At 37.6% G+C, this 13,293-nt stretch overlaps 2 protein-coding genes across 9 annotated transcripts in view; both read left to right on the plus strand.

Annotated features, from left to right (window-relative positions):
- Positions 1-3,086, plus strand: part of gstcd (glutathione S-transferase, C-terminal domain containing) — a 68,342-nt gene extending 65,256 nt beyond the window's left edge. For 4 of the 5 annotated variants that reach the window (XM_047366653.1, XM_047366657.1, XM_047366655.1 and 1 more), the window contains one exon: positions 1,173-3,086. In XM_047366653.1, the coding sequence (XP_047222609.1) occupies positions 1,173-1,345 (173 nt within the window). In that variant the 3' untranslated portion in view covers positions 1,346-3,086. The remainder of the gene's footprint in view (positions 1-1,172) is intronic. The other variant, XR_007038446.1, reaches the window with a different exon arrangement.
- A 7,997-nt stretch (positions 3,087-11,083) lies between these two features.
- npnta (nephronectin a) overlaps positions 11,084-13,293 on the plus strand; it is a 79,848-nt gene continuing 77,638 nt past the window's right edge. For 2 of the 4 annotated variants that reach the window (XM_047364524.1, XM_047364525.1), the window contains exon 1: positions 11,086-11,421. In XM_047364524.1, the coding sequence (XP_047220480.1) occupies positions 11,351-11,421 (71 nt within the window). In that variant the 5' untranslated portion in view covers positions 11,086-11,350. Of the gene's footprint in view, positions 11,422-13,293 lie in introns of all 4 variants that reach the window. The other 2 variants (XM_047364522.1, XM_047364523.1) reach the window with 2 other exon arrangements.

Consider the following 13,293-nt stretch of genomic DNA (forward strand, 5'->3'; position numbering starts at 1 on the left):
AAAAAAGTACTTTGGACCACTGAGCAACAGTCCAGTGCTGCTTCTCTGTAGCCCAGGTCAGGCGCTTCTGCCGCTGTTTCTGGTTCAAAAGTGGCTTGACCTGGGGAATGCGGCACCTGTAGCCCATTTCTTGCACACGCCTGTGCAAGGTGGCTCTGGATGTTTCTACTCCAGACTCAGTCCACTGCTTCCGCAGGTCCCCCAAGGTCTGGAATCAGCCCTTCTCCACAATCTTCCTCAGGGTCCGGTCACCTCTTCTTGTTGTGCAGCGTTTTCTGCCACACTCTTTCCTTCCCACAGACTTCCCACTGAGGTGCCTTGATACAGCACTCTGGGAACAGCCTATTCGTTCAGAAATTTCTTTCTGTGTCTTACCCTCTTGCTTGAGGGTGTCAATAGTGGCCTTCTGGACAGCAGTCAGGTCGGCAGTCTTACCCATGATTGGGGTTTTGAGTGATGAACCAGGCTGGGAGTTTTAAAGGCCTCAGGAATCTTTTACAGGTGTTTAGAGTTAACTCGTTGATTCAGATGATTAGGTTCATAGCTTGTTTAGAGACCCTTTTAATGATATGCTAATTTTGTGAGATAGGAATTTTGGGTTTTCATGGGCTGTATGCCAAAATCATCCGTATTAAGACCATAAAAGACCTGAAATATTTCAGTTAGTGTGCAATGAATCTAAAATATATGAATGTTAAATTTTCATCATGACATTATGGAAAATAATGGACTTTATCACAATATGCTAATATTTTGAGAAGGACCTGTATATACTGCACAAGGGGCTTCACTAGAATAGACTTAACGCAACCAATGAGATGCCTAAAATTTAAAAGTGAGGGCATGACGTACTTTGTGATTAATTTGGCTAATAATTATATGACAACTTTCTGGCACTAATCGGGCATTTAGATTTAATTCCCAGATTCTCCGTCGACCCTTTTAATATAAAGATAAGACTGTAGTATCACAGCAAACCTCCCCATGCAGTAGAATACTGTAAATTCAACACCCTTGATCCCGATACACGTTCACTAGTCTTCTGCTGTGCTTGCCAATAAAGGCTTTTTCCAGTGCTATCTGCTAAGTTATCAAATACTTATTGGGACACGCAAATTAGTTTGGTTTTGCTTTTTGGTTGATATTCTGTTCTTCTTTTTGTACCACTGCAGGGAAACACTGTATGGGCTTGGTGGACTTGGACCGGGTTTGGGCAGCAGAGACTCATGGGTACTTGGTGCAGGTGATGACTATGGAGCCTGAAAGCTGTTCACCGAAGAACAACATGTTGGTGGGAAGGCCTCCACAGAGGACTGCAGAGCCAGCTGGACACATTGATGCATAATCAGGGTTGTGAGCTCTACTGCACAGCTGAGGATCCCTAGAATCAGTGAAATTGGTGCTCAGTCACATGGCAGAAGCATTTTTGTTAAATACTTGTGTGTTTTCATGTAGTCTTGGTTTAATAGAAAGTGCAACATGTAAAACTGCATTTTTTAAAAGTTAAATGCTTATTTAAAAATAAACTCAGAAGCAAAAATGATGTTATTTTTATGTGAACAGGGAATTTGTTAAAGCCACTTCTATCTGTTGTAAAAAGACTGAAGCTTTCCACTGATCGCAATATTATGCTTGTGTCTGCTTTCACTGTGTGATCAAGCGGTCCGTGTACACAGAAGCAGCAGGAATATCACACTCACATTGTTAATTAACCACACCACACGTCCAGACTGCGAGCTGGTCTGTGTAAGCCCTCTGCAGTCAGCTCCTTCTGATTAACTGCTGGGGAAATTCAGAGCTATAAGACTCATCTGGAGATAAATATGAGATAAGGAAATACCCTCGGCACTACCTTACCTCCACTTCTGTGTGTTTTAATAGGACTTTTTGTGGTTGAACCTGAATATCCAAAAAACTGTAAATGGGTACTACACCTTGCAAAATTATTCCCATCCATTGAATGTTTCCATACTGACAATGATGTGTTGGATTTTGATACAATTTACTGACACATGGACTAGCTCTGTTTTTCTTCCAATTCATAAATATAATCTACTTTGTGTTGGTCTATCAGACAAAGCTTTGTGGTTGTGATAAAATGTAAAAAAAAAAAATTAAAAATGTAAATCCTTTTTTAATGCACTATATGCATCCCCTTATATGATCAGCAGGACTCATTAATTAATGATTGTACCAAAAAAGGGTAGATGAGCTTTACTATGTGCTTATTTCAGAGCCTCATTGAAAATAACACTTTATGCAGTTCTGCACAGCATACAGCTGTCACTTTCAGTGTTGTGTAGTGGCTGCTTAAAAAAATCTTAGCTGGAGATGCAGTTTGGCTTCTTTCACATAGATGACATCCATGGGAGATGCATGTCTCCAGCATCTTTCCTCATCTGAATTCAGCCAGCAGAGACAGTCTATCCTGAGGTGAATGGTTGCAGACACAGCTCGATCCAAAGACTGGGATTTTTTTTTTCAAAAGGATATATCTGACTCCCTGTTCATGTTTGTGGCTCTGTAGGAGTATGCATTTGGTGGCATTCCTAGAAGCCTGCATGAGAAAGAGGTGGATCTAAATCTGTGTAATTGCTTGATTTACCCTAAAGGCCAGATGCTAGAGCTTGACCAGGATCCTTTATTATTGTAAAATGGGTGGAGTAGTTTGTTTTATAACAATGATCCTCTTCTTGAAGCTTTTAAACATTGGAATGTTGGAAGAGGTTAATATTTTTCTACAACTGAATAATTAACTTTTCCCTTTGTCTAAAGTAAAAAGAAAACTAGCAATTGATGCAAATTGCTTTCAAAGAAGGCAGCCATTTAATCAGTGAGTAATATTTATTCAGTTGATTGCTGTAATCAGATGTGTGGATACCAAATTTAGCTTTCAAAGGGTTTGCAACAAAACTGATCCAGCTGCAGCAGTGTTAAACCTATGTTCTAACAGGTTGTCACCAACTAGCCCACTTTTTAGTAATTTGCTTAGTTTTGTACTAAACTCACATTCACCTAAATTTGTCAATTATTGTACAAATGTTCTGTTTTCAAATAAATTTTACATCATTTTTCTTATCGTTAAAGTTGTTTTGCTCAATACTCTCAATCTTCTAGTGACCAGGATCAGACAATTTTCAGTTTGACTGACCTTGATCAGTGATGAGCTGGTCAGTTGTTTTCCAGTCAGTCAACACACTAAACATTTTTCTTCCAGGTTGCACTAACAACACTTCTGAGTGGATGCTTTCTGAATGAAGAGCCTAGCACAGACATAAGTATTAATTTTTAGAGGAGGCACAAAATGTAAGAAGCTAATTAAATTGTTTTTTACAACATATCTAGATGTGTGGAGACAGGCTGTGAGATGTGTATCAATTTGAGCCATGCTGGATTTGGAACGTTTGAGAGACTTTTAGAAATTCAAGGTAAGGTAAGGATCTACCATTTCTAGCTGCACCAATTCCAACAACCACACAAATTTCTAATGTAACATGCTAAACACAGTTTAGATATTCTGTCACAATTGTCCTTGTTTTTACAGCAACTGCTCTCAGTGTCTTCATGTGGCCTCTGCTACAAATATAAAAAAGATTAACAGTTGCTCGTGTGCTTATGACCGGAAGACTAGAAAGAAACATTTTCAATTATGTTTCACTTGTGTTTAAATTATGTGAAACTTCTTACATCATAGTTCTTGAAAAGAAATAGAAAAAACCTAAAATTGGTATCATTAGGTCTCCCATACCATGCATGATACGCTAACACCACTATAAAAGCTCTTTCAGTGACAAACTATTTAACCCTGAATGTGCAAAGGAGCAGTTTATGAAGTCCTTCCTCTCTGCAGCTGTCAGACTTTACAACCAGCACCGCTCCCAGGAGTCCATGATTTAGTGCAATAGTTCATTGTCCCCCGTGTGCAATTTACAGCTTGTGTGGAATACTTGTTATATTAATTTCAATTCACACAATACCACTTACTTTTCCTGGATCTCCACCAGTTCGGAGCCACACCTTGCAACCTTCATGTAAGCTTGCACTTTTTGTATTTACATATTCACATAGCCTTAGAAATGTAATAATAATAGTATAATTGTTACCTTTTGTAGTGTGCTGTTTTCTATTTCTATGTTCCTTTCTCACAGATATCTTGTACATTTGGATGTCCTTTCTACTCCTGTTGGGATTTAAACAGTTTTCTGCTGTATTTTTATTCATTTTAAGGAGTAATCACATCCAGATTTTTTACTGCCACATCCTTTAACAGAGAAAAATAACAACATAAAGCTTGGCTTCAAAATGAAAAGAAAATCCCTGTGGAACACAAATGTAAAACTCAATATGATGTAATTGTTTTATGTTTTAAATTAACGCTAAAGGAATTACAGCCCTACTGTCAGAAGCTATAGATGCTGTCTTCTTATTTTCAGTGGTTTACCAGAACCTCGGTTGGTTAAACAGTCTCACACATGATCTCCCATAATGTCTGCCCTTGTTTCTGTGCATCAGGAGAGTTTAACATAACATCTCCACCTACTCACTGAGCCTAAATTACATCCAATAACCTATTTTTGTCTGTATTTTATGTAGGTTTAAAGAAGATTAAGGCTGGTATCGGTTTTAAATGTGACATAAGCAATAAGGCAATTGGGAAACTGTAAAAGTAATAGTGATGTAATGGTAAATAAAGGGATTCAAAGAGATTAAAAAACAATTAATCAAACTTTGAAAACAGTTTCAATTTCCCAAAAATAATTCTGATTTTTTTCATCATAACCCATGAGCCGGGTTATGAGATTAATGGCTTCCTCAGGCTAGTGACCAAAACCACACAAAACAGCTGAAAAAATTTATTTTTTAAGGAAATAATTTTTATAAAAGAGTAGTATTTATAGTATGATGTCTCAAATCTTGTCAGTGCGAATAGGTGAACTTAGTGAATGCAAATGAATTTTGCTAAAAGAAACCAAATCCAACTTGGTCCTGAAGAACAACAGCTGGGGAGATGGAGCCTGGAGTTTAGGTAAAGGTGGAGGTCTGTTCTTAATCAGTTACAGTTGTGGTGACATAAGGCAACAGTGTCTGGGGGTTGTCTGACAAACTGTCTGTGGCCCTTGGACCCAAAAAGAACAATCTTACTTTTATCAATCCACATAATGTTTCTCCATTTCTCTTTAAGCTAGTTGATGTGTTCTTTGGAAATGTGTATCCTCTTCAGCATGTCTTTTTTTACAGTGGGATTTTGAGGGGGCTTCTTTATAGATTAGCTTCACATTGGCGTCTTTTAATTGTCACAGTACTCACTGTTAACTTCAGACCTTCACCCTGCACCTGATGATTCTTCAATCCATTCGAACGGTAGTCTTTTGTTTTCTTCTACATCTCTCTGTTTCTGCTTTACAAAGCATTGGAGATCATTTTTGCCAAACATCCTACCATTTTCTGCACTTCTCTTTCTTCTCTCTAATCAACGTTTTCATCAAAGTATGCTATTCTTCTGAGCAATGCCTGGACCAACCCATTTTGATTGGGTTTTCAGATGGAAATGCATGTATAACATCCTTATATAAGGGCCACCTAACTAACACCTATTTCTTAACAGAGTGAAGGACCTCAGTAACTGAACTGAACACTGCTATTATTTTGAACACATATCTTTCAATCAATTATTCAATGACACAAACTCCTGTGTTATGCACGCATAATATGAATGTTGGTTCTGTTGGTTTTCTGTGACTAATACACCTACTAGTAAATTATTTGCCATGTGGTTATATGATTTCTACCAAAAACAGTGATTGATCTTGTTAGTCTAGTTGGACTGATATTATTTTGAATTCCTAGATTTGTTGTGGTAATATATTCACTTTTTCAATTTTGAACAATTTCTCCTCATTTATTAATTTAAATCCAATATGGTTTCTGTAATACTATCTTATATTTTGATTCAATGTAAATGTGTTTATATGATTTAAATTTTTTTTTTGGTTGCAGGCAAACCCACCCTTTAAAATTCCTACATTCAGAACCTCCAAGTTAATCCTCAGGGCTGTGTTGTTGGTAATGAGGCATGATTTGGACGAACTGCATAACCCATTCCTCTGACTTTAGTGTAATAAATCACATGATGTGTTTTCACTCCATGATTGATTATCTAATTAGAAATAACCAACTTTTTTTTCTGATCCCTTGCGTCTCAAACCTGTATGCCACCACATAGGCCAAGATTTATCACCAGAATGAGTGACAGGCTGTAACAACACGAACTATGACAGAAATCAAGACTGAAAAGACTTTGATCAACCAACAGTAGACTAATCCTATCAAAAGACATTCCCAATGTATCCTCTTTTCCAGGATGCTGTTTGATTTATCAACCTACCAAATTTCTTTAAGGCAGTTTGTTACAAGCAGATTGTTGTCAAAGCTGAAAATGAGATAATTGTTGTGATTCTGTTCTCCAGACTTGCGAAAATGTGGTGCTCCTGATGAGTCAGACAGAAGCTAGTAACAGTAATTGCTTGTGTTCAGATAGAGACAATCCTCCCATTGCACCATTGGTGATGCGCAACTAATTTTCAACCAGTGTTTTGTAATCACTGAAAGCCTGCGAGTCTTTGCAAAGCAATTCAAACTTATTGGCTGCTGGAAAACCGAGCCTGAATAAGGCTGAATAAGGCTAAGCAGAATTTCAGTTGTGGAACTACTTCCGGTTCAGCCCAGCAGCCAACCAGTAGTAATTAGAGTTTATGAATGTACAGTATTTTGCAGGCACTTCAAGTTATTTGTTAGGTAAATGGCACTTCAGAAAATATATTCATTTCAGACATGTTTATTTTTTGGCTAATTTATTTTCTGTTGTATTTCTATCAAGATTTTTTGAACCCAGATAACACAGGGGGGTCAAACAAGATATTAATCTCCTCACCTTTATTTAAATAAATACTTAATTTAAATAATTATGGTAACAACTGTTTTTCTGTGGTTGACACAGTTAAGAGAAGTATATCCAATAACTACAATAGAGATGTGCAAGAGGAAAGTGCAGAGAGGTCAGAATTAATAACATGATTATTTACTCCAACTATTTCCACAAATGTGATGTATTGAAATCACAGGAAATGCAAAATTTTGCATTACATTATGTTATAAAGATCGTTCATTTTTACATTATACTCAAGCATGACAACCATATGTGCTTAGGCTGTTCATCAGAAGTTTAAGAGCCTAATTTAAACAACCGCAGGGAAAATGGTTTTGTTGGCTCATTTGTATACATACAGTTATAATCAGTTAGCATGGAAACATCTTGTATTAAGATTTCATATCTATTTAATGTGTGAAGTTGGCTATACCAATTGTGATACTGCTGTTACTTTAACCTCCCACTGCTGTCAATCAAATCTGCCCAAAAATGTACTTCCTAGCTGAAGTTCTACAATCAGCTTATCAAAAGTATATAGAAAAATCACGTAAATGCTGTAAGGAGAATTGGTCCAAGGACTGAACCCTGTGGTACACCAGAACTAACTCTGGTGTGTAAGAAAGATTTTTCAATACCAGGAACAAATTGGAAACTGCAGGACAAATATGATCTAACCATGCCTAGTGTTGTTTTCATGTTTGATCCCTTCTTCGAGAACATTATGATCAACTGTATCATATTGAGCAATAAGATCTAACAGGACAAATATAGGGAGAAGTCTGTTACATGAGGCCAAGAGTACATCAGTAGTGACTTTCAGCAGTTTTGTTTGTTTGACTGAATGTTCCAAACAGGTTATTACATTGTAAATGCTCACACAGGGTTAGAAAGCAGCTTACTTAAGTGAAAGTTTAATTACAGCATCCTTAAAAGCCCGTGGTTACAAGTCCGTTTCCTATGGATAGGTTGATCACATATAGAATCAGAGAAAAAAACACTGTTAATAATTTGGTTCAGATGAGGTCTAACATACAAGTTGAAGCCTTAAATGAAGAGGATGTTATTGACTTAACACCCTTTACAGAAATCAGGTGTTACAGTTGCAATTCCTGATGCGGTTTTACTCACTGATGACAAAGTTCCCACATTGGGAAGACTGCCCTACATTAGATGTCTGGTAGAATAAATTTGTTTTGAATAAATTCAGGGAAGTCATCGCTATTGAGAACTGAGTGAATTGAAGGCTGAAATGAGCTCTGAGTCTGCATTAGACTGGGTACTCTACTAAAAAGAAAACTTATTATTGATTATTGTTATTCTCGGTTTTCAATGATCAGTAATATGGTGTTCTAGCTTTGTGAAGAGTAATCTGTTCAAGACTCTTCTAATGTGTAGAGCACCATTGTTTTCTCCAGTTTCCTACAAGTCTGCTTTAAAGTAGGCAGGTCTGAATTAATGAACCAACATCCTCAGTCAGATAACTTTTTTTTTATATAAGGCTACATTGTTTTCCACAACGCACATTGAAGTTGTGTCATTATTAAATCAGTCATCTGGCCTTTGCTGTAGTATTTTGTTATGCTGAGGAAATTAAAGCTATCACACTGTTTCCATTCTTAAAGAACATGTGTTACTCAGTTCTACGCGTAAGGAATTTGTCTGATTTGTGGAACACCAATTCTTGTCACGTCTTTAAAGTTTCCGTGTCGCTTTTGATACGCTCCATGTTTGAACCGCGTGTGGGAATTTGGAAAAATGGTGTTCAACAGTGTAATAATAGTTATGTCCCTTTGGCTGTGTTGTTGTTTCATTGCATGTTTTTGTGTATTTAAGCCTCAGTTGACCTTCTGGGAATGGTAATTCAATGCTCCATGAGTGACTTGGTAAGTGTTCAGATAATTATTACGTAAATTAATAATAAAGCAGGTCAAGGCATCAGTTTCACTTTAAGTCTTTAAAGGCTCCCACATACTCGGGCGCACTTGAATCCGCGTCAAGTACTGGACGCGGACTTAATGAGGACTCAAAGTGGACCTCAGCTGAAAATGTCGGCTTAAGCATCCAGAATCCAGTGAGTGAATCTTTATCAGTGCAGGCAGAGCATAAAGTATCTTTGAATTGAATTTGCATAGGTTTGCAAAGACATGAGGTTAAGTAGCATTTTCATTAGGTCACGCCTGCAACATTTGAGTGACTATGTAAAGCACCTATGTAAAGCTGTACTAACCAGTTAATAATTTTAGTTTAAAATACATCAAAACAATATTTAAACTGTCCATATATGACTGGGCTGTCATGGCTACATTTTGTCTAAAAGTAAAGATTATAATACATCTAAAATAGGTTTGTCAAGAAGTTTATTTTAAATTTAGATCCTGTTTTAGCAGAAACTAACCAGCTTTAAAATACAACAGTGGAATAAACTAGGCTTGAACTTTCAATCTCTCAGTGACGACCACATTGTCATACTGCACACAGCAACATTACTATTTCTCCACAAATTGATATTAATACTACAATATCAAATCTGAACAAGAATGAAATTCATTTAGATTGAATTGAGTAAAGCTGTCTTTAGGTTTCGCTTTGTGCTGTCTTGCATTTTTGCATTATTTGAAGTCTTTTTGTGGGTCTTACAATTGTTTTTAGTTGAGGTCTATGCTTAGACCTACAACAGTTAAGCAGTTTGGTTTGGTCTAAACATAGAAAAATGTCTAAATCAGGTGTATGCAAAGACCTAACAATGACTTATGTGTAAATGAGATCTTCACGTAGCATCTTTGTTGAAATCAGACCCACAGCAGCAGCAACTTGTGCTCTGTCAAGGTCTGCCTTAACTAATGATCGAATAATTTATGCTAGTGTAAAATGCGTAGAAAGGGGATTCTAGAACACTATTTACCTAAGAGCATATCTCTTTATGTCACTAAACAGCAAGGCAGATGCAGAAATGTATGATAGGGTACAACAATGGGTCAGATCCTTGAAAAATTGGACAGCTTTCTGTGATAAAGATTAATTTTGATTCTCTGAAAATTCGTTCTGAAGTTCACTGAGTTTGCGGAAAAGAGTGTTTTAGCTTTAAAAAAGCAAACATTTTTTGCTATACTGTTTTTTTGAATATTGAGTTGGATGTCTGATCCTTGGAATCCAGTGTTATAACATTTCTTAGTACTGGTCTGATAAACATAACGATGTTACATCAGATGTAAACTAAACTTGACTTAAATTTGCCTCTGCGGGTAAGTTGTTACAAATAAAGAAAAGAAAATGAATGAAAATAACCCAAACTGAATGAGCATTGTAATTATGTTTTCATTTTTGAATTATAGAGATGTGTTTACACACCCATGTCATAGATGAAAAGCAATGGATCCAAATGTGTATAGTTCACACCCCAACATGTCCACTCACGTAAAAATGTTAAACTGGGGTGATTAAAATTTAGAGCCTCAATCATCTACTGCCTATAGACTGTGGATGGACTAAGTACATTCAATAGGCTGCATCTGAAGCAAATATGTTGAAGTTAATATGAAAGGATGCCCTACTAAAATTCCTTCCTGAAATATTAACAATAAGAAACAGAAACCCTTTTTTTTGTACCTGGGACTCGCCTAGAACTTGCGCATCTGCCAACTGGTTCTGTGGGAATTCAGTTTCTCATGTGGCCCCTAGCAGGGGGCCTTAAGCAGCTGCAGGGTTCTCTTCTGCTGGATAATATTTCTGTCGCACGCAGCACGCTTTCTGATGGTTTCATTTTTTACTAAATGGTCAGGCTAGTTCCCCTTCAGGCATATGCCTCTCACAGTACATAAGAGCATTCATTTGTCACTTTTCCCCTCATATATGTCTGTATAATTTCCACTGCGTCTACTTTTCTCTCGAGAACACATCTACCTGGGTGGCCTCGTGCACCTGCGTGCCTCTGCAGGCTGTGCAATCAATTAAAGCGCTTCTGAAAAAAACAAAGCCCTCTCCCCGTTGCTCCACGGGTAGCGTGATTTGTCTTCAAGGTGCTGGATTAACACATGGAGGTAGTTAAGGGTCAGCATTGTTGTGGGTTGAAGAGCCCGCTACCTGTACTTGTGAGAAGAAGAGAGAGAAAGGAAAGGAGAGAGAGAGAGAGAGAGAGAGGGAGGGAGCAAGGCTGTGCGTTCCTCTCCCGGCAGAGTGCGTCCCGCTCCACACACACGCACACTCCGGGACTCACCCTGCTTCCAGGCATCGAGCTGGATCGTCTCTCCCGCTCCTCCTGCTGGATATCGCAGACGAACAGTTTAATGAACCCGAGTAGATTCAGCTTCTAGCACACAATCCCCTCTATTTCTAATCAGTTGTTTGTTTTGGTCACCTTTCACAACCCAGTGCTTTTGGATTACGGAGGACATAGAGCAGCCTGAACGCGTAACTCTGGAAATCATGGAATTATGGATAAAGTTGGTGTTTTTTTACAGTTGCTGTTTTGGAGCAAATGCGGACTTCGATCGCAGGTAGGAGGACTGCGCTGTTTTAGTGAAATAACACGTTCGATCTTTTTCATTCTGGGCACCTGATCATAGTCAGCAGGTTGTTCTGTAGGGCATTCAAACTAAAATATCAATTTATGATTTCTCAACTACGATACTGAAGTTGCGCTCAAACCACAGCAGTCAAACCCATCCAAACGTGTCTGTGCGTCTTGGAGGACGTATTGTTTCTCGGATCGGATGCACTGTTTACATTTGCAAAAGTCACACCGAGCGGCCCTTGCCTTTTGCAGAGGGTGATTTAAGAAGTGATGTGAAAGGACACAACCCGGTGTTTCATGTTCAAACACGATTTCCATGAAGCGCGTGTGAGAAGACGCCAGCCACCAAAAGAATGCACCTTTTAGAGATTCCGATCTGCCTGTAGGTGCATCTGAGTTAAAGCTGTTTGTTTTCATAATCTTCACAATTATGCACAATAGCACCGAGATGCGGTGCGCATTTCTTCACACCCTTCTGCTACATTCCTTTACTAAAACTGTTTTTGCTTGGCATGGTATCATCCAAAGTTCACTTTTGTTTCTTTAACAACTCAAAAGCAGCCACTGCTTTAAAATCAGAACAATACACTGGTTCTCACTGAAGCAATGTTGAGATAGCTTTATTGAGCTCAGACAAAGAGACCGATTGTAATCCATCCAAACAGAGACAAAGTTACACAAACAAAAACCTGTTGCCAAATTTCGTCCTCTCCCACAATTTATGTCAGCAATTACTTATTTTTACCTCATGCACAAGGCAGTGCAAAGGTTTTCATTCCCCTTGATTCACGCACTTCAATGATATTTAAATGGGATTTTTGCCCCAGTTACAGTTGCAAATCTTTTGGGGGGTATGCCTCTACTCCGTTTGCACATCTACAGCCAGACATTCTTGCCTCTTCTTTGGCAAGTTGCTGAACTTCAGTCAGCTTCAATAGAGAGAATCTGGAAACATACATTTTCAAGGTATGGACTTTGACCAGACATGAATACACTTAGATATATACCATCCAATTGCAGCTCTTGCTGCATGTTTACATGTCTTCCTTGTCTTCCATGTCTCATTTGTTTTGCAGCCTCTGACTTTTTTGTTTTGTTGTTTTTTTTTCCCAGTATTTTCCGCTATTCATCCATCTTCTCATCAACTGTGACCAGCTTCCCTGTAAAGATAAGCATCTGTGTAGGCATATTTTGGTAAATAGATGTTCTCCTCAGAAACATAAGTGGTTATTTGATATTTGTTTTAATATACAAAATATTAAATTGACACGAAAGCCTGTTGTCCATTTTGTGGTCAAAAACCATTAGCATTAATTCGAATTTGGCATGGTCTTCTTTTCACATTAAAAGAAACAAAAACTAAATATTCTGACAACCTCTATGCTTCATGCTATGAAGTCATTACCCATGTATGATAAATGGTATGGATGTAGCACTTATCCTTGTCCAAAGTCATCAAATCTGAACAAGGTTCTTGTTCATGTTTTGTGAAGAAACATTTGGGACAGCACCTGTGAAGCATACAGAAGAAAGAGCCCCCCCTACAGACACAGTAGAAAGTGGAATAGTGTGCCTGTTAAAAGAAATTAAAAAATAGGTAAATTTTATTTGTTTCTCTTTGCATATGACTTTGTGTTTTGCTTTTTATTTCATTTTAAGTTTTAAAAGAAAATGAACCAAAATGAAATTTCTGCTCATCCAGTTTTGGCCACAAAAAAAGAAAGAAGGCATTTACTTTCATTTGATGTTTTGTATTTTAAAACAAAAGTTAAAAAAAGACGTCTTTTATTATTATAATTTTTTTACTGCTTTCTGATGAAAATCCAATTACCAAAACATTGCATTCCAATATCAT

This window comes from Girardinichthys multiradiatus, chromosome 5, assembly GCF_021462225.1.
Source record: "Girardinichthys multiradiatus isolate DD_20200921_A chromosome 5, DD_fGirMul_XY1, whole genome shotgun sequence".
Taxonomy (NCBI): Eukaryota; Metazoa; Chordata; class Actinopteri; order Cyprinodontiformes; family Goodeidae; genus Girardinichthys; species Girardinichthys multiradiatus.